At 49.4% G+C, this 23,961-nt stretch overlaps 1 protein-coding gene across 4 annotated transcripts in view; it reads left to right on the forward strand.

Annotated features, from left to right (window-relative positions):
* The window catches only part of MYO5B (myosin VB), a 387,779-nt gene that overhangs the window by 296,231 nt on the left and 67,587 nt on the right, over positions 1 to 23,961 (forward strand). For all 4 annotated transcript variants that reach the window (XM_033421389.2, XM_033421388.2, XM_049697846.1 and 1 more), the window contains 2 exons: positions 4,881 to 4,967; positions 18,387 to 18,498. In XM_033421389.2, the coding sequence (XP_033277280.1) occupies positions 4,881 to 4,967; positions 18,387 to 18,498 (199 nt within the window). The remainder of the gene's footprint in view (positions 1 to 4,880; positions 4,968 to 18,386; positions 18,499 to 23,961) is intronic.

Below are 23,961 nucleotides of genomic sequence, written 5' to 3' on the forward strand. Positions count from 1 at the left end.
AGAGCCTGTTAGAAACACAGCATGTGTGGAAGACTTAGATTATGTGTGAAGGGCAGGAGCGGAGTGCTGGGCCCGGGAGAGGAGAGTCCAGGGCTGGCACCAGCTCTGCCCCCCAGCCAGCGCGACCTTGGGCAGTTCATTCGTCAGACTGGACGCCCGCCATGTGCCGAGTTCTCATGCTGGGTCTCCCCTCCCAAGTGAGAGAAGACACTGGGGACTTTCAAAGGGACTTTCTAGTCCTAATATCCCATTTTTCTAAGGCCCTCCTTTTCCTTCGGGACCAAAATCTTCCTCCCAATAAAGAAAATGGGGGGAAATACAGAACCAAGTCAGAAAGCCTGGATTCTCTGCTACCAATTATTTGGCGAATCCTGAACTAGTCCTTTACCTCTTAGTCTCATTTCCTCACCTGTTCATTGTGGTTAAAGAAATAATTATCCTGTTGGAAGAATTCAAGGAGGTAATGGGGATTATTTGTGACACGCATAAAAATGTATGCCGTTAAAATATATGATGTTGGGCTTCCCTGGTGGCGCAGTGGTTGAGGGTCCGCCTGCCGATGCAGGGGACACGGGTTCATGCCCCGGTCTGGGAGGATCCCACATGCCGCGGAGCGGCTGGGCCCGTGAGCCGTGGCCGCTGAGCCTTCGCGTCTGGAGCCTGTGCTCCGCAACGGGAGAGGTCACAACAGTGAGAGGCCCGCGTACCGCAAAAAAAAAAAAAAAAAAAAAAAAAATATATATATAAATAAATATATATATATATATATGATGTTGTTGATATTCTGGAAGGAAAGTGCTATATCCCTCCTCCCATCCCCTAAAACTAAGCTTTCTCAGCCTCAGCACTCTTGGCATTTTGGCCCAGGGAATTCTTTGCTGTGGGGTGTCCTGTGCGCTGGAAGAAGCTTAGCAGCTTCCCTGGCCTCTGCCCCCTAGATGGGAACATCCCTACTATCGTGACAACTAAAAATGTTTTAAAGCATCACCACACGTTCCTTGGAGGGCAGAATTCCCCCAGTGGAGAGCTGCTGTCCTGCACTGAATGCTTTGTTGCCTCTCTTTTATAAAAGTCTTTCTCTCTACCTCTTCCTGTATTCAGAAACCATCCGTCCTGAGCACTGGGCTAGGACAGGTGCAATGACAGTGAATAAGACGTAGCCTTCATCCTTAAGGAGTTGCCAGCCACAAATAACTGTTGACCACATGGAAGGAGTGACTGTCAGTGGGTCTGTAGAAGCCACAGCAGCATAGAGACGAGAGGGCATGAAGTGTCCAGGAAGGAGGTGGCCTAGGGTGTGTGTGATCATCTGGGGTGGCTCGTCGGAGGAACTGGCCAGGTTTCCTGAAGGCCAGTCCACTGATCTTAGAAGCGGGCGGTCCTGAGCACCTCGGAGTCCTGCGTGTTGCGTGCACAGCACTGCAGAGCCCCAGGCAGCCTGTGCGGAAATCAACCAGGCGGCGCCACGGGAGGAGGTCTCACTCTGCATCCAGCAAGCTTCCGGCTCTGCTGAACCTGCACAGTTTATTGAGAGAGGAGAGTATAACCCTGCATTTCAGCAGTTGGTCCCCTACATATCTTTGGTAATTTTTCAGTCCAGATTTAGGTGTTGCTTGTCTGCACTGTGGCCCTCCCAAATTTAATAGGTGGAAGGGCTGGTCTTCACTCCCAGTTACTGGTAACTAATGCAGGGAGGCAGACTGAGAGAGTTTAGCAGTGAGTTTTCTTTACTCTCAGGGAGATAAGATTAAGGTACAGAAGGCTGGCAGGCTTTACGTGTCCCCTGGGGGGTGTGGACAGGGGAGGGGCATGGCAGTATCTTCTTGTTATACTGTCTTCTCGGGTTTTTTCTAACAGCTTCCTCTCTTTTACGTCACTCGATCATTACAACAAACCAGTAGATTAGAGTTGGGCAGATATTCTCAGCTCTCATTGAATGAGTGAGGAAGACGAGGTCCAGAGAGAGTGTTTTGCACAAGGTGACATTAGCTGCTGGTGGCAGAGCTAAGGCCAGTCCAAGTTCCCCTTCAGCCTTGCTCGTTTCCCCCACCACGGGGAAGAGGATGTGTGAAGAAGGACGGGATTTTGCTGAGGTCATCAAGAAGCAGGGAAGAATGTTAAAGCTGAGTTCAAAAATTATTTGCCGCATGCTTCCATGGGACCAGCTCGGTGTGTGGGCCCCAAGAGAAGACGTTTCCCCCAAAGAGCTTCCACAGCACTGCGTGGGAGCGGGGGTCACGTTCCCAAGCCGCTCCCCAGCCATCAGACAGGACCTGGCCCAGAGCTGGCATGCCCAGTTTTCACAGACATGATACCGGGGTCCAGAGCAGGAGGAGATGGGGGTGCTGGGGAAGAGTAATAGTGCTTTGAAGGAGGGAAGGGCCTCTCAGTGACAGTTAGCTCATTTTTCCACCCAGGAAGCAGCAGGAGGTCCTGGAGGAAGTAGGGACCCCAGCTAGACCCACAGCTCACAAAGGACTAGAGGTCACAGATGCTCGCCAAGCATGCTGCCCGTCCCCACCATGTGCAGCAGGTTGAACTTGACCCCGTAGTTGTGCCAAGCAAAGGGAAGAAGCCGATGGCCAGTTGAGATCCCGGCTGCAGGGTGCCTCGAGGGAGAGGCTGCTGTGAGCAGAAAACCTTTCCCAAGGACAAGCACGTCCACGTTGCGTTCCTGACTCAGGGCCCAGCTGACCACTTGAGAGGCGAGAGGAGCAGAACCTGTAAACGGCAGAGCCTGCCTCCCAAAGGCCGCCTTGGATTTCTCGAGGTCACAGGCAGCCTTTATGTCCCTCGGACGTACAGCTTCTTATGAAACTGATCACCACCACCCGTATGAAGGTCCTCCTCGGATCCCAGAACTGAGCCGAATCCTGGGGCGGCCTCAGCAAAATTACAAAGTAGGTGGCATAGTAAGAGGTTCAGCCTACGGTCTAGTCTCGGCATGAGTGTTCCCTTTCATCCTAAGGAGCTTCTTCTCTGCCTAAAAAGATGAAATTAACTCCTCTGAAGTAACTGTTGGTGTTCAGGACTCTGCAGAGTTCAGCGCTTAGTTGTGCCTTACACGCTCAAAGTGCCATGTGCACCCTGGGGCTGGAGTCATCAGGAAGACTGTATGGATAAGCTGGGTGTCCAAAGAAGGGAGGACTGGGGCAGGCAGGGGGAGGCGGGAGGAAGTCAGAGTGAGCCCAGGCCTGGAGGAGGACGAGGGCGTCTCCTGGGACGCCGAGCCCTGCGCATTGGAACCAAGAGAGTGCCCGGGGAAGGTCAGCTCGCGGTCTTCAGTCACTTGGAAAATGCCTGCTGTTTCCCCACCACCAAGTGCCCGCTGAGCCCAGGCCACTGCAGGGCACCATCTGCCTCAGTGGACTCCTGGGCCCCTGGCCCACATGCAACTCAGCGTAAGAGAGCAACGTGACCAGGGGCCGAGCAGGTCGTAGAGATGGGAGGACAGAGAGGGTGTGTCCCATGGAGAGATGTGAATCGAGGGCGGTCGACCCCAGGCCACGTCCTTCCTGCAGAATTCCAGAATCCTGAGTGGGTCCAGCTGCTGGGAGAAGAGCATCTGGGGCCGTCCGGGAGCGTGGCAGACAAATGTGGTGAGAGGTTGCCTGCTGAGCCCTCCCGGGTCCTAGGAGTAAAGAAGCTGCCATCTGCATTTACCCAACAGGGCAGGTAGGCTGCCCGACTGCCCGGCCAGGCGTGCGCTGAAGCCAGTACAATCCGCAGGATCCGGGACTGAGTCTGGAGGGCCTCACCCCTGCCCTCCCTCCTCCCAGAGTGCAAGGAGCAAGAGGCCCTCGGCTTGTAGCCAGGCTTCAGAACAGCCAGAAAGAAATGGAAACACTTATTCCTCATCCCAAATATAAATGATTAATTCTAGTTCAGCTTAATTCTCTCTCCACGAAGACTCCCTGATTACCCCAGCCAACCTCAACATCTTTCCCTCCAGTTTCTTTCAGCATGTTTACCACCTTTATCACACACTGCTGTGTGGTTTACTTCTTCTGTACACTTCTCTCCTCTTCAAGTGCGGATGCTCTTAGAAAATCCAGACCACGTCTGACTTTTTATTCCAGTGTCCCGCTCAGCATATGTGTAGGACATACACATATACCCAGACATACACATACACATATACCCAGAATAAAAACTGGGTTTCCAGTGCTAGATGTAGCATTTTAGGGTGGGTGAGTTGTTGAAGTCATGGCTCATATCTCTAAAGACAGGAAGATAAAGTTCTTCATCTATATGATTCTTAACTGGGCAGCTATCATGATAGTAGCTAACAGTACGTATGCCCTTATGTTCTGCCAGGCACTGTTCTCACTGCTCTCATGGGCCATTACATTTCGTCTTCACACTAACCCTCTAAAAGGGATACTTCTATGATCCCCACTTGACAGATGAAGATACTGCCGTGCAAGTGTATGTGACTTGCCCCAAATCACACATGCAGCTATAAGTGATCACGTCATGATTCAAACCCAGGTCTGCGTGGCCTGAGACACTCCCCCTTTTAACTCTGGAGCCAAATAATGCTTGTGGTGCCGAGTGTATATGATTTGGCCGTTGAATTAAGACAGATGCCCCTGTGTATGGAAATAATGAGGGAAGGCTCTGCAGAGGAAGCAGGAATGAGCCTTGGTGGGTGGACAGAATGTGGGGGGCAGAGAAGAGGAGTATCCCAGGTGCGAATAAGAATGCACAGAACTGAAGATGCTGAGATGGCTCATGTGCTGCCAGTCACTGTTCTTTAGTCTGTGCTTGGCCCCTGACCTTGAGCTCCAGGGTGCCTGTGCAGGAGGGGGTGGGCTCTCCCTCTCCCCTGTTCCACTCCTTTGCCGTGTGGCACTCACTGCTTGTCTTGTGTTTTTCAGCTTTGACCCGAAGAGAGCAGTGCAGCAGCTCCGAGCGTGCGGGGTGTTGGAGACCATTCGGATCAGCGCAGCTGGCTACCCGTCCAGGTACCGCGGCCCCTGGAGCCTGGCTCCCCAGGGAACCCTCTTATGTGCTGTCCCCCAAGACAGAGCCTCCAGAAATGTTCCCCGACACTGAGGGCTCAAGCAGGGCGCTGACAGACAAAAGAATTTCAGTTTGGGCTGAGAAATATGGGTGTCAACGGTAACATCCTCCTGGACAGCTTTTCAGATTTCAACTTGGCATTGGTCTGGGTGTCAAGCTGGCTGGAGTTGCCAAGGGGATTTCTGCTGTGCCCAAGTCCTACCTTGTCCTCTTTCCCTTTTGCTTGTTTGTTCTTTATTGTGGCAAAATACACTAACATTTACCATCTTGATCATATTTAAGTGTACAGTTCAGTGGTACCAAGTCCATTCATACTTGTACAAGCATCACCACTATTCATCCACAGAACTCTTTCATCTTGCGAAATTGAAACTGTACCCATTAAGCACTACTCACCATTGCCTCCATTGGCAGCCAGCATGCTACTTTCTGTCTCTATGATTTTGATGACTCTACACTGATGATTCGTGTAAGTGGAATCATGCAGTACTTGTCTTTTAGTGCGTGGCCTATTTCACTTCTCATAATGTCTTTAAAATTCATCCATGGTGTAGCATGTGTCAGGACTTCCTTTTCTAAGGCTGAATAATATTCCCTTATATGTAGAGACCGCATTTTGTTTATCTATTCATCTGTCAATGGACCCCTTTACCTTTTAACATAGAATCAGATACATGACGGAAAATGTCATTTCTTTGAGCTAAAAGACCGCTATCACGATCTGATTTGCATTGTGGATAGGCCGTTGAGCCACCCCAGTGTCTGTTAAGCTGTGCCAAGACCGTGGATCCCCTCTGCTGGACACTGGCCTGAAATAGGGGTGGGGTACAGATAGCGACCAACTAGCCCCCGTGAAATCACGTAAGCCAAACATCTTCTGCCAGGAACTGGAGCTGAACAGGGCACTGTAGCAACCCAGAGCCTGTGGTATTTCCCACAGGGACCCACCTGTCTGAAGAAGGTCCTCTAAGTGTCAGAAGGAGGAAGGAGCCAGAAATGGGGAGGAGGAGAGGCAGCCCAGCCCCCCTCTTGCCATCTCCACCTGGCACTTTCCCACTGCAGCTGAGGAAACATCCATATGCAGTGGTCAGTTACCCAGAAACAACTTAACCGTCAACGGCTCCCAGATGTTGCACCTGGGAAGGAAGTTGCTGATGGAATTAGGAATTTGCATTTGACCTGGAAGGTGCAAAGAACTGTCACTAATCTGCAGCACCCATGCAGCTTCTCAAAACCCAGCAGGTTCAAGCATTGCTCAGAATGATCTGCTCCAGCTGGAGGTAGAAGGCTGCTCTTACTGTCTTTCAACCACATCTCTCTTCTTAGAACAGACAAGGAGTGTCCTGGGGCTCCATCTCATTTTTGGACCTTGGGGTCTGAACACAACTGGCTAACAACTCCACGATTAACGAGGTGGGCCGCGCTTGCCCTTCTTAGGTGAAGGCTCTGTGCTCCTTCTTCCTGCCCTGCAGCGTCCACATCAGCCTTTTGATTGAGCGGAAGGGGCTCAGGCTGCAGGCACAGTGGTTCAATCTTGAGTTCAAGTATTGTAGCCTGGCTGATTGGATGGCCTTTCAGTGATGGTCCAAGCACAGGGTTCAGACCAGGCATAGTTTGTTCCACTTAAGAACTTGACAAGGACGCTAGGGAGCTGTCGAGCCACTGGTTTTCAAACCGTGTTCTACTGGCAGCCGGGCCCCACTCCGGCTCCTGGTTCTTCTATCTGCTGGGCTCCCGGAAAGGTTTCTTTAATCCCCCATCTTGAGTCCAGTGTCTCTCAAAACTGCATCGCAACCCACTAGGGGGTCAGGAAAGCAATTTAATGGGCTGTGGCCAACATCTTGTTTGTTTAACGAAATAACTTCAGATGGAAAATAGAAGGTGGCAGTTTGCGGCAGAAAGTGTGTTGTGGCCTGAGCTCACTTTAGCTGTACATGTAGGTGTGGGTGCTTCCTGATTTAACATGCACCTTCACCAGGGAGGCCCCGAGAAGGAAGTGAGCTGCCCAGGGTCACCAGCTGGCTGTGCTCGGGCTGGACTAGAATCACCCTGCCCTGCTCTGCCGGGTGGTGGTTGGCAAACATCTTAACTGCTTACGTCAGTGAAGCGTTTCTTCACTCTTCTTCCAAACAGGTGTCTCGGAGGAGTGAGGGGACAGGTGGGGTCCTGTGGGCTGGGCCCAGGCTGGAGGCCTGGTGTGGAGCTGCTCCCTGCCCTCTCCAGCTTGTAAATAAAAGACCAGACTGCAGAAGCGTGGCCTGGACTGGAGCCATCAGAAGCTGGTGGTTGGACCTTGGGCTTCAGAGTCAGGCCTAGATTTCAGTGTCAGCTCCCAGACTCCTAGGCTGGGTGACCACAGGCGAGTAAATTAATCTCTCTGAGCCTGGGTTCCCTCATTATTTAGTAGAATGATCGTACTTATTTCATAGACTGTTGTGATAAATGAGGTAATGCATCTGAAGTCCTCAGCACAGGCACATAAGCATTTAATAACATATTTATTCCTCATCCAGATATGAGTGAGAAGCTGCATCCTTCTGGGGTAATTACCAGGGTAGGACATGTCTATATCAGACATTTCTAGCTTTGTTTTTGTGAAATCCTGATGTACCTGGTCGCCTCAAAAGAGCATTCTGGAGTTTTCAGAACTCTCCAAGCAATTGAAAAGGTCAGTCTAAGAATTGTCGAAAGTACGTCAAAACAGAGTAGAGCTGAGATGTCCCATGTTAAACTGTGGAGGGTCCCTGTGCAGGAAACTTAGGGATCACAGGTCCTCACAAGCATACCTGTGCTGTACAGTGCAGAGGTCTGGAGGTAAGCAGAGAAACCCAGGCGCTCATCTTTTTGTGTAACGTATAATGGGTGCTAATGCTGGGCCTGTCCAATGGGAGGCGTGAACATTGGGACCCTCTGAAAATGAGATAGTCTAAGGTAGATGGAAGCTTGGGGACCCGTCTCAGTATACAAGGAGCCCCCTGTTTCGCCAAGAACTTTCTAACAGAATGAATTGTTTAATAGTAGGACAAATGGCTTGCAGAGGGCATGACCCTCTTTTCTTGGAGAACGTCAAGGAAAGGCTAGAAGTCTTTGAGTCTGACATGCTTAACCATAGATCATGCTTCAGGCAGAGGCCCCTGCTCACCTCTGTCACCTCCGTCACCTCCGATCCACCCGTGGAGCTTCCTCGCAGCCTCACTGTGAAAGCAATCGGAGTGACAGCGTGTGCCACCCACTGGTTTTGCTGACACAGTACAAAACCATCTGTTTTGGAGGTGGAAGAGGAAGGGGAGAGCGTTTTACTCCTGTGGTCTCCCATGAGTTTTTGTAGCATGAGAAGGTTTTCTTGCCTTCATGGTATCCCTTTCTCCTGTTAATCTGTCCTTCCACAGCATGTCTCATCCCGTATCGAGCATCTAGCTCCATGCCGATTGCTCTGAGGGGATTCAGGATGTAAGGCATGGCCTCTGCCCACCAGGAGCTCACAGTCTAGGAGGAGTGAGTGCTACACGCCTAAAGCAGTTAGAGAACAACTGACTGTTGTAGGTGCAAGTTTAGGAGGAAACATGTCTTCATGGAGGAGGTAAGACGTGAGCTGGACCTTGAAGGGTGAGGAGTATTCGGACTGATGCGGAGGCAGCGGGAGGTTACGGCCAGTCAGGGCGCGGCGTGTGGTCCAGGTCTGGAAGGGGTGGTAGGTTGCTCTTCCTGTCCAGTGATGGGAGAGATCAGCTCAGTGCCCGTTCCCCCTCTCAGTCCTCCAGTCTTAGCGTGCCAGGGGTGCTTTTCGCCTCATCCAGACAGCCCCTTCCTTGGCAGCCAAGAGAATGCATTCCCTCCGAGTCTTTCGATTCATGTGGAGAACCACTTCTGCTGTTCATTCCACCTGGCTGCAGACAGAGTTGCCAGTGAAGTGGAGACGCCCACAGACTTGCTGGCCTCTTACGGGGCAGCTGATGGGTGTCTTTCCCTTCCTCCCTAATTGTTTCAGACTTATTCCCAGCAGATAATTACAAGGGCATCTGTACCTTTTGCTTTTGTAATTGCAAAACACAGTTGGATGATGGAAAGGTATTGTAGGGAAGGAAAGAAAGCCTGGTATTTTCTGGTATCACAGAAGATGTTACTTAATGCTGTGATTTAAATGTTTGAGATTAGATCCAGAACACTGCGTTCCATATCCTCCTCCTGTTTGCTATCGTAGCAGATTTTGCTGAAGGGTCAAAGAGAGGATTTCCTCCCCAAACTGCCATTTGAAATACTAACTTTTGGAAAGAGGCACCATAGTGTTGTGCCACCTTTGTTAGTGTTGAGACGGAGTTGAATCCTCCATATTATTTCAGTTGGATCCTAACTTCTCCCCACCGCCAAGTCACAGCACCTCGGGTGGCATTTCTTTGGAAGGTGAGTGGTGAGAGGGAAGGGCTGCGGGGCAAACCGCCACACCCGGAGTCTCTGGCTCTGCACGTGGCCTGACTTTCGGTAGCTGCCAGCCTTGGTAGCCACGTGGAGTGACCTCGCTGGTTAAAAACAAAATGCTACCTAACTGCTTCATCCAGAAGCCTGGTGTGTGTCTGCTGTGTCTGGGGGTGAAGTGAGTGAGGTTTAACGGATACTGTGTGCCTGTCAAGGTGTTTGCCACTGAAGGAAACACACAGGTGTCACGTGTGCTCCCTCAGTGTAGAGGTGAGCAGTCACTTTGTTGACCTGACTCGAGGAGACCTTCGTGGGACCAGAGGGTCATCACAAAAAGACTTCAGCTCCCGTGGCTGCTGAGACGCAGTGCAGCCAGGTGATGCCACGTGCGTGAGCTCGTCAGGCAGCCATAGCTTCGCACAGCTGTCTCCAAAGGAAACTTGAATGGCTTCTTTGATTACGGGGATTACAACTCATAACATTTGCCTACATTTCTCCTCCTTCTGTGGCCACAGGGCAGGTATCACTTTACAGGGAAGAACATGGCAAAGGGAAAGGGAACGCATGGTCCAGGGTGGCAGGGACTTGTGATGAAATGTCCAGGGGGCTCTTCCCCAAGGAGCCCGAGCCAAAAGCAGCCCTTTTCAGCTGGGATCTCAGGCCGGGTCCCTGCATCCAGCCTACCGATGCCCTGGGTGTGGAGCTCTTAGCCCTGTTCCGAAATTAATAGATGCCAGTGCCCACACAGTCCACCAAGCCAGAGAGGATGAAGGCAGAGTCGCTGGCCAGCCGCGGCCTCCGGCGCTCCCTCATCCCGGTCTCAGGCTTCAGTATACCTGTCTGTTTTTATCCTCCCTAAGAACTATGGCCCTCTGTGAGTCTGATTTAAAATGAACATGTATCACTCAAGTTGAAATGCGACAGTGGCTAAGATAAATATCCATGATCACGTCCATAAAGCACCGTGATAAATGCGCTGTCCAGGAAGACAAGCTCGTCCCCCAGCACCTGACTCCCAGCCCCGCCCCCCAGGAGGTGTCTTACGCCTCTGCAGTCACCTGTCTCCCTCCTTCGGGGGGCTTCAGAGCAGCTTTGTGTCCTGGAGGAATTGTGAAGCAAATTCCACTTAAGCAAAACAAGCGTGTGGTGGGGGCGAGGAGAGAGGGGAGCTGCTTGAATATGCAGTATTTATATCCTAGGAAAAAAACTCACCGTAACTCTTCACTCTACCTCACAGTCACGTCAGAAAAACTCATTGGTGCTTTCCGAAAAGACTTCCACTCCTTCCCCAGCTTCACCCCCCTGCCCCATAGGGACTAAGTAGCATAGGATTGGAGAACTGGATGGAGCCTTGAGAAATTGCTTGGTTCACCTTCCTATTTAATCATGATTAGACAAAGGGACACATAGTTACTCGCCTTGCTTTTAAAAATCCTACCAAGAAAGAAGAATTTGGAACTTATTTTGCAGCAAAATAATTTTTTATCTCGGCTCTTCCTGCCCTTAGTTCTGGCCCTTTCTACCCTGAGCGCTGTGCTCATTTCCGGGCACCAGGGTCTGACACAGGGTTCTTGACCACGGCTGCACATCACGGTCATGTGGAAGCGTTCCCAGAAGCCAGGAGCTGCCTCAGACTCAGAATCTGCCTTCGACAAGATCTCCCAGGTGATTTTTAGATGCATCCTGCCCTGCAGCTGTCGCCCAGAGGCAAGTGTTGGCCCCTGGTAAACCGCAGCCACTTGACTGTCTGAGGGCAGTGCGAGACGCCTAGATTTGCCTCTGTCCTCATGGCGTCTCGGCTCCAGCATGGAGCCAGTGGGGAAGGCTTGTGTCTCCCTTCCCCTGCAGTAGGGCTTAGCAACCTTCAGACCCAGGGCCACCTTGGGGTCTCAGCCTGTGTTCCCCTGAGAGGCCCAGGACGTACGTGGGGGATAAAGGGAGAGGCAAATACGGGGTATCCGTGGCGGGGTGAGCACCCTGTCACCTTTGCACTGGGAACCCATGCATGGTTATCATCTTTCTATAAATTGGCCTATTCCGGATATTTCATCTAAATGGAATCACACATGTGATCAACATGTGGCCTTTTATGTCAGGTTTCTTACACTTAGGATAATACTTTCAAGGTTCATGCATCTTGTAGCATGCATCAGAACGTTATTCCTTTATAATGCTAAAATAACACTATTTTATTGTAAGAATACACCACGTATTATTTTACCCATTCATCAGTTGATGGGCATTTGGATTTTTTAAAAATTTTTTAACATGTGATCAACATGTGGCCTTTTATGTCAGGTTTCTTACACTTAGGATAATACTTTCAAGGTTCATGCATCTTGTAGCATGCATCAGAACGTTATTCCTTTATAATGCTAAAATAACACTATTTTATTGTAAGAATACACCACGTATTATTTTACCCATTCATCAGTTGATGGGCATTTGGATTTTTTAAAAATTTTTTAACATCTTTGTTAGAGTATAATTGCTTTACAATGGTGTGTCAGTTTCTGCTTTATAACAAAGTGAATCAGTTATACATATGTCCCCATATCTCTTCCCTCTTGCGTCTCCCTCCCTCCCACCCTCCCTATCCCACCCCTCTAGGTGGTCACAAAGCACTGAGCAGGATTGCTGGGTAATATGATAACTCTTTACTCTTCCAAGAAACTGCCACTGTTTTCCAGCATGGCTGCACCATTCTACATTCTCACCAGCAATGGATGGGGCTTCCCATATCTATACATTCTTGCCAACACTTGTTATTGTCTGTCTTTTTTTGTTATAGCCATCCTAGTGGGTGTCAAGCGGCATCCCACTGTGATTTGATTTGCATTTCTCTGATGATTAATGAAGTTGAGCATCTTTCCATGTGCTTATTGGCCATTCATGTATCTTCTTTGGAGAAATGGTATGCAAATCACCTGCCCATTTTTAAATTGGGTTAGTTGTCTCTTTGATGTTGAGTTGTAGGAGTTCTTTACTTATTCTAGATACCAAATCCTTATCAGATATATGCCTGGCAAATATTTTCTCGCATTCTGTGGGGTGACTTTTCACTTTCTTGATGGTGTCCTTTGAAGCATAAAAGCTTTTCATTTAGCAAGCGTCCAATGTATCTGTTTTTTCCTCTGAGATTGTTTGCCCAATCCAAGGTCACAAAGATTTACACCTATGTTTTCTTCTAAGAGTTTTATACGTTTAGGTTTTTAATCCATTTTGGGTTAATTTATGTGTAATGTGAAGTAGAGGTCCAGCCTCATCCTTTTGCATACAGATACCAGTTGTGCCAGCACCATTTGTTGAAAAGACCATATTGACTCTTGGTAGGCAAGATAAGGGGGTATCACCCCATTTTAGGATGACAAAACAGATCCCTTAAGAGTTAAGTGATCAGATTAAATCCTCACAGATAGCAAGGGGTGGAGTCGTCATACCACACGGCCAGGGGTTAAGGATGCCTTCACTTGTGAGTCTCCTACAAAGTGCCCTCTCCTCAGACTTCGGTCTCTTGTGTTCCTTGGAAAATTTGGTCCATCCTTGATACAGTTCCAAGGAAAACTCCTGCATGCAATGTCATTTATTTCTCCGCTGGGTTGTTTCTTCAAAAGGGAGAACAAGAGGAGAGTATGGTGCTTGGTGTCTATCATGAAAATTGTTTCTGCAACTCGTATCTAGACAGACTCTGTTGGTCCTGGTTAACGGGCATCTCAGCATGGCTAAACACCTCTGCCCCGCAAATGTCTGTTGGCCTGTGTGTGAAACACTGGAGGGGGCCAGTCCCCCGCCCCCGGCCCCTGGAGCTCACAGGCTCCTGAAGGTTCTCAAACTAGAAGAGAAGCATAACCCCTTATGTTCCGTGTCAGCATGACCAGGATCTTTGCCTAAGTTGAATGTCACAGGACCGTGAGGCATGTCAAAGTACAGGTTAACCCACCTAATCCTGACCTGAAAAGCCCTGATGGATTCGTCACCTTTTTCTTAGGGGTCCTTGTGGTAACCTGACATGCCATCTTCAGGGATTCCTCTTGTGGCCTGATGTCAGAGAAGTTGTGGGACTTAGCCTTATATTCTGGTCTTACTGGAGAGATTCAGAGCTTGTCAATACCAGCCAGTCCCCGCATGAGGAAGCCCGTCCAATAGAAGGAAGCAAAGTGCGGCCACCTTGGCAGATCCACCCCATTGTACACGCTGGTCCATTGGGGCCCTGCAGGCAGGCGTGTTCTGTGGGGCGTCCCCACGTGTAGATGTTAGGTACAGTATCAGGCTCCAGATGGGAACTCAGTCAAGCAAACATCCCCCCACTGCATGTGCTCCTCCACCACACACTGTCTTGAGGAGCTTGTAATGAGGAAGCACCTTTCCAGACTGGTGGGCTCTGCTGAACCCTTGACCTGGGGCAGCTCATCCACCATGCCTGCTCCCACTTCTTCCCAGGAGCCGTCACAGGTCCTGGGCTTTCCCCACACCCAGCTGTGACCGCTCTACCGGTTGGCATGCCTGCTCCCCAGCAGACCAGAGACACATAGGGTGAAGTAGGCCTCAGTTTCGGAGGAAACACAATATTAAAGTCTGGGACATTCAGCCAGACCCTTGGCATGCGAGTCTGAATCCAGAGAGAACAGGGCTGAGTGAGTCCTGTCTCTGAGGCCCCTACGACTCCACATAGCCCAGGGTTGGGGCCACAGTTGAGGCCTGGAATACACTTAGGATGGGAGCTCTTCTCCCACTGCTAATATGGAATAGAATGGAAGAGCAGCTGGGCCCAGGGTGGGCTTAAAAGACACCCCCAGGCCATCGGCCACAGAGATGCCTGGGAGAGGGTGTCTCTAGGGCCACCCAACGAGGGGGGGACGGGACCGGAGGAAGCAGATTCACACTGCAGAGGCGGATGGCAGTCATGGTCCATTGTTCTTAAGGTTCCTTGGACTAGGACTGTGTTCTGTAATACACATTCCACACATGTTTGGGAACATTTTTGCATATCTTAATGACGGGGTGGTGGGTAACGGTGGAAAGATGCTCTGTGTCCTGGGGAACTGTCCCACACACTGAGGAAGTGTCTGCCCCAGAGCCATTCCTGCCCTCCTTGAGAAACTCTGGTAGAGAGAAAAGTTTAACACTGGGTTCCAGCCATTTTAAAGCTCAGAAAATACCGAGTTTTTAAGATGTAGTAAGTGACTGCAGGTAAAGATACCATGCATGATAGGCGCTGGGAGGTTTAAAAAAAGTATCGGAAGATGTATCCGAGCTTGGCCGGAGGCACAACTCCAGCAGAGAAGCTAGCATGTACAAAAAAATATCCACAGTACAACGCAGAAAGCTCTGTGTCCCCCAGGGAAACGGGAATACTTCAAATGCTATGAGAGAGAGAGGTTTCGTGGTACGTAAGCTCCAGGGGAAACCTTGGGTACCTGTGGTGATAATAAGCGGTCTTTCCTAACTTTTACATGGGCACAGAAAACCTCCATCCAGATGTTCCTGCCAAAACAGAAAGTCTTGTTAAGAAATTCTACTTTTGGAAAAAGAATCACATATTCTATTTAGATTCCCTTGGAAGGTTTTCCTCTTACGGATGAGGGAGCCTTTCCTGTGAAGATTTCATTTCTAAGAGCACAGGGGTCCACAGAAAACGGAATCCACGTTTGATTCTGGGTCCTTCGGTGAAGGACACGTACATGCCTGGACCCTGTTGTGGTACCCCATGAGGGAGCGCCCACCCAAGCCCTTCCCTGTGGAAGGGCTGCGTTCTGCAGCATCCTCCTCCCCCAGGGGTGTCACCTTGATGCAGGCATCTGAGGAAGCCTTTCAAAGAAATGGGGCAGGGCTTGGATGGGAAGGGAGAGTCACTTAGGTCTTTAGGAAGCGTTGCAGCTTTCCAAACCCTCCACATCCGTGAACTCACTGGCTACTGAAGTCCTGGGAGGTACTCGTGAGGTGGGTGATGTTCTCTCCACTTGCAGACAGGGGAGGTGAGGTGTCCAGTCTGTGACTTGCCTAAGGTCACACTGCCAGTCAGTGTCAGAGCGGGCTTCTCTGCTCCCGTCCTCCAAGTTTTTTCTGTATTGCGGTCACATCTCCCTACTCCCTCGTCATCTCCTGGAGCCTGTAACCTCCCAGAGTTATAGAACTGTCAGCAGTAAGTGGTTTTCAAATTAGAAGCATTGAAGGTTTTTAGCCCAGTGAAATGCTGCTCTAATTATTTCCCCAGAGAAATTGCAAACTCATAGTGAGAAACCAGACAGATGAGGACATGGCTAACCGAACTGCAGGAGGTGGAAAGTGGCCTCAGAAAGCCACGCTGAAAGTGCTGAGCCACCTTGAAGGGAGAGCCCACACCCCGCTGTGCGGGCAGGAAGGAGTGCATGACCCGGGTGAAACACTGATGGTGGGCGTGGGGAGTAAGGACACTTTTCATTCTCTTGGATTCTTGCCCAGATCCATCTTGCCCCACGTGGAGGTATCAGCAAACGGAATGGTCTATGTTTAAAACTTGGGGGCTGGTGCAGAAAGAGCCTAGAAAAAATTCAACAGTGTTTGCATGTATTAAAAACAAAATGGGGCTTCCCTGGTGGCTCAGTGGTTGAGAGTCCGCCTGCCGATGCAGGGGACATGGGTTCGTGCCCCGGTCCGGGAAGATCCCACGTGCTGCGGAGCGGCTGGGCCCCCCGTGAGCCATGGCCGCTGAGCCTGCGTGTCCGGAGCCTGTGCTCCGCAACGGGAGAGGTCACAACAGAGGAAGAACCGCGTACCGAAAAAAAAAAAAAAATGCACGTCTAATTTGCAGCTTATCCATCCAGCTCTCTGTTCCTGGGCCGCCAGTATTAGGTCGGTCAGGGCTTCGGAGTTTTCTTGACATTTACTGTGCCTGATTGAAATCATTGAAGTAACGTTTAGCTGGGCAAATAATAAGTGTTTCCGTTTTTAAAGCCTCCTGGTAGAGATTTCCAGTAATTAGGTGGGTTTGGTTCATGGTCCCAAAGGGCACAGAGCAGCAGAAACGCTACCTGGGCCCGATCCCAGCACCCTCTGCTGCCCCCTCCCGAAGGGGGGAACCCACACATTGTGAGCCTGCAGAGCAGGGCCATGCGCACACCTGGTCAGCTCCGAGCAGAACAGATGCTGTCTTTCCCCTGTGACCTTGCATTTGTGACAGACAGGACACATTGAAAAGGTAAAGGGCATGGAAACAAAGTATATTAGTGGATGTCACGGTCTGGGGGGAGGGGAGAACAGGGAGTGACTGATACTAGGTGTCGGGTTTCGTTTGGGGGTGATGGAAATGTTCTGGAATTCAACATTGGGGATAGTTGCACGACTTTGTGAAGGTACTAAAAAACTATTGAATTGTATACTTTTAAAAAGATACATCTTTACAGTATGTGTGTTATATCTCAAGCTGCTATTTAAAAAAAGGTAAGGCACAAGCCATTTTATGTAGAGGAAAACAAAGATGGGAAAAAAAGCCATTTTGTTATTTGCACCTTCTCTGAGACCCATGGCTGTGTTAGAAGTCTTCCACCAAACCAGGCGAGTGTCTTCAAAGGCATGGAGAGGCTCTGAGCCCAGTCTGTTTTCCTTCTCGTCCCAGGGAGTGGAGATGGGTGGCCTGGGAGGGAGGGGGAACCCAAGGACCACACTGGCATGCGACTGTGGAGGGCAAGGGGAGCAGCTCGCAGTGGCCCCTGATATTCCACAGTACTCATTTCTTTGGATAAAATTTCTAAAGGATCCCTTTTAAAAGCGAATGTGCTCCAGGAGAAGGGATGCAATCCGTTTATTCTGCATTAATACTTTAGAATGAGGGGGATTGAGTAACTGGACAGTCACTCAGCAAGGCCACAGGTGATGGTAAATGGTAACACACGATCTCAAGGCAGCACCTACATGATTTCCAAATGGGCACCATGGACAGCATGTGGACCTCAAAACAGAGTATGTGTGTAGCATCTCCTGATGCCTCCGAGGACTCGGAAGGAGTGGGGACAGATGGGCCGAATTCACCTTCAGAGGGACTTAGACTGCAAATTCAAAGTCTCCATAGAGTAGGATTGTGCTGCAACAGAACATGAGTTCCACGCAAAGGCTGTGAGCGTCCCCTGAAAACTGAGATGAGAAGCGAGCAGAATATGAGCGTCCGTGTGAACCGAGGTCGCTTTCAGGAGAAAGGGTCAGAGCGCGCCTGGAAAATGACGTCTTTGGTCATTGAAAAGACTGCATTTGTTTAAGTAGAGATCTCCTCAGAGGCCAAGGGATAAACTCAAGGCTCTCTTAAAGATTTCCTTCCAGAATGTACCAGAACGGCACTTACTTAAAAGGTAGTGAAATTATAAGTGCTCTTTATTTTATGTGCGTTGATGGACATTTTCTTTACAGTGGGCCTGCATTACTCTAATAAGCAGCGGGGGTGGTGTGGAATCATAAAGTCTACTTGCGGGAGAAAAATGGCTCCTTCTAAACTATACCGACGTGTGTGAACAGTGTATCTCCAGGGGTTAGAATATGGCCTCTCTTTACTTGCTAACATACGCTCTCCTGCATTAGAAAGTTTTCAATGAGCTATATTAGCTTTAGTTTTATAAGAAGAAAAATCAAGCTGCATTCCAGGTGAGGCTCCCCCATTCCAGCAGCAGTGGGGTGGAGCTCCACGTTTTGGGGCAGAAACCCCCTGTGAGTGGTTCTGCCTCTGGTCAGCCCTCCCAGGGGAGCCTCCAATGCTTCCTTTTTCTTTCAGTCTTCCAGCCATGATTCTATAACTTAACTACACACTAAAATTCTCAGCAGGCATCAAGGGAGAACAGAATGCCCCGGAATGTGTTTTGCTGCTCTAAGAAGGGCTTTGTGCCAGGCGTATTGACCCCATGGGGCGCTGTCTGAGATCACCCATGGCCCTTGTGTGGCCGAGAGGCAGGATGTGTCCCCTGATGCCCCGGTTTTCCCTCCAGGTGGGCCTACCATGACTTCTACAACCGGTATCGGGTGCTGGTCAAGAAGAAAGAGCTAGCCAACGCAGACAAAAAGGCCATCTGCAAGTCTGTGCTGGAGAGCCTCATTAAGGTGAGTTGCGCACGGCCCGACTGCTGGGCGCCAGGGGAGGCTCAGCGCGGTGCCCTGGGATTAGGGGCGTGGGGGAGGTGTTAGCTGCCTTTCTGGTCTTCATCCCGCGTATTGAAACTGTTCCTGAGATATTAATCCATTTGCCTGTGTCAGCAACTGTAAAGGAGAAGCCCCTTCACCTGCCTGGAGAACTTTCTAGCCTTTCCCACATCACAGCTCACATAGAAAATGAAATTGTTTGTACAGCACGCTGGGGGTCACGATGAGGCTGCTCCTGGCTACAAGCTGCTGGCCGGGATCTCTGGCTTCCCCAAAGCCTGGGGCTCCACAGCGCAGCCTGCCGGCTCTGATCTGGAGCCCGGACACAGCCTGGGAGCCAGCGGAGGGGAAAATAGCTGTGCTTCTGGTAGCTTCGTCACTGCAGAGCCGGCCTCAGGCCCACCCCCAGATGCTTGTTTTAAATAAGGCAGTGGATTTCATTTTATTTGAAACAATCTGAACTCAACAGCTGACACTTGGGACTGGAGAACTATAGCAGAGCTCTTGGGGGCCTTTAGTGAGGGACAGATCCTTGACTATTTCTTAGTTCCAGAGTATCCAGGGATTACAGCAGAGTATGGTACTTAATGGTCTCAATAAAGGGCTAAATTATATCAGAAATCTTCCTTTAAGAAGGTAATAGAATTACACCTAAATTTTTTAATTTCTAAGTATTGTTTTGCTAGGAAAATCTATTCGTCTGGAGTATAGCTCATTGCCAGGTGATCAGCTTTTAAGGTCATATGTTATTTTGTGAAAGTGACACAGTCACCCTCAGCGTTGTCTTAGCAGCTCAAGTCTGTAGCCGTGGACAGTGCAGAGTACTGTGCTAAATATTCCATAGAGTGAAAGGATGACAATCTCGTTAATTGAAGGTTGCAGTTGGTTCTCTGGACTCTGGTTAATTGAGGTTTTTGCTGTGGTGTATCTGTCGGTGTTTACATTTCAACGTGTCCTCTTTCAACGGGTGAGAAAAATGTGTTCAAGGTCAGCTGATTCTGGTTGACGTGGAGCGTCGGGAGTCTTCCTTCTCTACTGGTACCTGGAGCCTCTTCGTGTAATCAAGGCCCACAAGTAGCCCACTCTGCCGTGGGGCTGCCTTCTCCTTTCTCCAGACTGGAGTTCCACACTTCCTCTGCCTTCCCTGGATTTCTCCAAGTTTCCAGCAGAACTGCTGCTTCCCAAACAGAGGGTACTCTGGAGGGGGCCCAGGTCCGACTGGCTGACTCAGCTTACCCCACTCTGCTCCCCTCCAGCTGGCAGGACCGAGTGCCACTGCTCTGTCCTGCTCGTGATACACTCAGGCCGCTGGCTTGTTAATGCCCAGCTTCCATGCCGACTCTGCCGTCCCAGTTTCCTCAATCCAGCGCTCTCTGAGCCCATACCATGCTGTCCTGTGCTCCAGGTGTGTCTCCTTTCTTTCAGAGGATGGTCTTTGTATTGACACTCTCCCCTAGTTATGAGTACTGAGCCTGACACACAGAAGTAACTCACCAAACATTTGTGGAATGAGTGAACAGGTGAATTCCCTAAAGTATGTGAATACGTGCTGTTTCCTTTGCCTGAAGTGCTTTTTCCCTCTTTTACCTGTCCGGCCAGGTTTTACTTTCCCTCTAGATTGAGCTCTAAAATGCTTTCTGGTCTTTGAAGCCTGTTCCTAGCCTCCCAGTCGGAGTTAGTCACTGGCTAACACTTCTCAACTTCTGTCTTCCATTTTTGCATTTCTCCCCTTGTATTGTAGTTAAGGGCTTCTTTTTCATTTCACCAGACTCTGAACAACTAAATGGCAAGGGCCCCACTGTCATTTGTTCCTAGCACAATAACTGGTCATCACAGGCGCTCTGACGTGAGCTCTTTGTGAGCTCTTTTGCTCTTTGTGCAGGTGGCTGCATGGGTGACATGAGCTTGTCCTGATGGAACCTGCCACCAGTGGCTCACGGTTATGAAGCACTTACTACGAGTCAGACACTTTTCTAACTGCTTCACACACTTCATCTCATCCTAACATTTCCTCACGAGAAAGATACAACATGATGCCCATTTCACAGCTGAGGAAAACTGAGGCACAGGCAGCTGATATAAATTGCCCAAGGCGACTCAGGAGCCCCCACAGTCTAAACCACATCACCCGCTGAGTCTGACTGATTGATTAATGTCACTGTATAATTACCCTTCTTAGAGATGGAATAAGGATCAGTGCTTTAAGACTTACCTAGAGACCTTCTATTTCCTTTTTTGGTTTGTTTTTTCCCTTTTTTGGGGACCACATCTTCTGGTCACCGATGCTAAGTGACTTGGGACTTCAAGCAACTGAGACTCGGCAAAGCCACACGTTAGACTAAAATGGCACATTCCAGCTCCCTGCCCTCTCCAGGAACGTGCTTAGTACATTTTATTTTATTTTATTTATTTATTTTAACACCTTTATTGGAGTATAATTGCTTTACAATGGTGTGTTAGTTTCTGCTTTATAACAAAGTGAATCAGCTATACATAAACATATGTTCCCATATCTCTTCCCTGTTGCATCTCCCTCCCTCCCACCCTCCCTATCCCACCCCTCCAGGCGGTCACAAAGCACCGAGCTGATCTCCCTGTGCTATGCGGCTGCTTCCCACTAGCTATCTATTCTACATTTGGTAGTGTATATATGTCCATGCCACTCTCTCACTTTGTCACAGCCTACCCTTCCCCCTCCCCACATCCTCAAGTCCATTCTCTAGTAGATCTGCGTCTCCATTCCCGTCTTACCCCTAGGTTCTTCATGACTATTTTTTTTCTTAGATTCCATATATATGTGTTAGCATGTGGTATTTGTTTTTCTCTTTCTGACTTACTTCACTCTGTATGACAGACTCTAGGTCCATCCACCTCACAACAAATAACTCAATTTCGTTTCTTTTTATGGCTGAGTAATATTCCATTGTATATATGTGCCACATCTTCTTTATCCATTCATCTGTTGATGGAAACTTAGGTTGCTTCCATGTCCTGGCTATTATAAATAGAGCTGCAATGAACATTTTGGTACATGACTCTTTTTGCATTATGGTTTTCTCAGGGTATATGCCCAGTAGAGGGATTGCTAGGTCGTATGGTAGTGCTATTTTTAGTTTTTTAAGGAACCTCCATACTGTTCTCCATAGTGGCTGTATCAATTCACATTCCCACCAGCAGTGCAAGAGGGTTCCCTTTTCTCCACACCCTCTCCAGCATTTATTGTTTCTAGATTTTTTGAAGATGGCCATTCTGACTGGTGTGAGATGATACCTCATTGTAGTTTTGATTTGCATTTCTCTAATGATTAATGATGTTGAGCATTCTTTCATGTGTTTGTTGGCAATCTGTATTTGTTCTTTGGAGAAATGTCTGTTTAGGTCTTCTGCCCATTTTTGGATTGGGTTGTTTTTTTGTTATTGAGCTGCATGAACTGCTTGTAAATTTTGGAGATTAATCCTTTGTCGGCTGCTTCATTTGCAAATATTTTCTCCCATTCTGAGGGTTGTCTTTTGATCTTGTTTATGGTCTCCTTTGCTGTGCAAAAGCTTTGAAGTTTCATTAGGTCCCATTTGTTTATTTTTGTTTTTATTTCCATTTCTCTAGGAGGTGGGCCATCAAGGATCTTGCTGTGATTTATGTCATAGTACATTTTAGAGCAGAGTGATTAGGAGAGAAGCAGTGACGAAGGCGGCCTGTGGGCCAGGCAGTAGGCGCTCACCAGCCACCTCCATTGGCCGGCAGCCACGGGGCAGGGGCTGCATCATGAGGTTGCTCATGATTGATAGTCTCATCCTGCACGGATTGTAGGAATACCTCCATCTTTAGCCTGAATTTTTTCTCTTTAACTCCTCAAATGTTTATTGAGTTCTTCCTATGTACTAACCTGGAGTGGTCAGTGTGAGGGTTATTGAGAGTGTACTAGGTGGGCCCTGCCCTCCAGGACAGATGGTCATCTAGTGTGGTTATAGACATCACTGGCCGTCATGCAAACCTGAACCTTCATCCTGACCGTGAAGGAGCATATTAACAAGCATCTCCTGAGACCCAGAGAGCATGAGGAAATATGTATGTGAGGAGTATGAGAAGGAGGTGGTATTACAGAAGCGGCGTGGTGTAGTAAGAGACCTCTGGTCTGGGAGTCCTGGGTCTCGGGTTCTATTCCTTGATATTTTCAGTGAGACCTTTGGCAAGTCACCTCAACATTCTAGGCATCTGTAAAAATAAAAGCAGTGGCTTGGGGTAGATTGCTAAGATTCCTTTCTACTCCCTCAGTTGCTGATTACTGGAGAAGGGTTCTCAAAAGATAACCTCTGATTGGTATGTGAAGAGTATAGCCAGTTCTAGGGGTTACAGAAAGCAGGCCTGGGGTAGAAGTTCTCAAGACACCTGGGGGAAGGGGAGTGCAGCCATCAGGGCAGTGGTGATGGCTGTAGCAGGCAGGACCTTCAGAGAGATCCTCATTTGTAAAAACTGTGGCTCTGTGAACCAGACTGCCCTTTCCCTGGTGGTTTTTTCCAGCATAGGAAACGGAGCCTGTGTACTGTGGTTCCTGAGATGCAGCAGGCACCCCCCAGGCCCTAGCTCTGCTAAAGGCCCAGTAGCCAGGCTTGTCCCCCGACTGAGGGCTAAGCCGCCCACCTTTTGCTTCTGGAGCCCTGCTCACCGAAGAGGAGTCTCCCCAGCAGGGCAGTGATGCAGGCAAGGCCTCGGCCGCCTCAGAGCTTCCCCGCCCAGCCCAGCCCCTGTTCCTCCCGGTGTGAGCTGAGGGCCCTGAGCAGATGCAGGGATGAGAACCAGGGCCTCGCAGCTCGCTCCTCCCAGCTTCACCGGCAGCCCAACCATGGAGGGGACAGTCAGTGACGGTCTAGCCAGATGCTGTGTCCCAGCTCAGCCACGGCTCAGGCAGCCTGGCTTTCCTGTGCGTGGAGCCAGGTTCCCGTTAGCCGTCCAGGGCTTGGCCGTGAAGAGTGGTGACTCAGCATTATTTCAGAGCCATTTGTCAACGTGAAGTGTATTCTCGTGTGTGTGTTTTCCTTAGACCTTGGCTCATTATCTCCTCCTTATGGTCTGCATGCCAAGGGAGCAGAATTAGATGAAGGTTATTTACAAAGAGTGCTCAGTTATCGTGAGTTACCTATCGAATATTGTAGCCCAGGCTCGTCCGCATACACGTGGCTGGGTCATCTTCCCTTATCCACCAGGGTGAGCGCAGGGAAGGGCAGTTAATTTCAACCTGAATAGATGTAATTAAAGATAGTAATTATATGTCTGAAAAAACCTCACAACATAGTTAGAAACCAAATAAAATGTATTTGGGGGTTATTTGCAATATATTTGTAATTTCCCACACCTGCCTCCTTTCACTTCGTTCAGGCCTTTGCTTAAACATCACCTCCATAGAAATGCCTTCCTCGATTAGCCTAT

Source organism: Orcinus orca, chromosome 15, assembly GCF_937001465.1.
Source record: "Orcinus orca chromosome 15, mOrcOrc1.1, whole genome shotgun sequence".
In the NCBI taxonomy this organism is placed as follows: Eukaryota; Metazoa; Chordata; class Mammalia; order Artiodactyla; family Delphinidae; genus Orcinus; species Orcinus orca.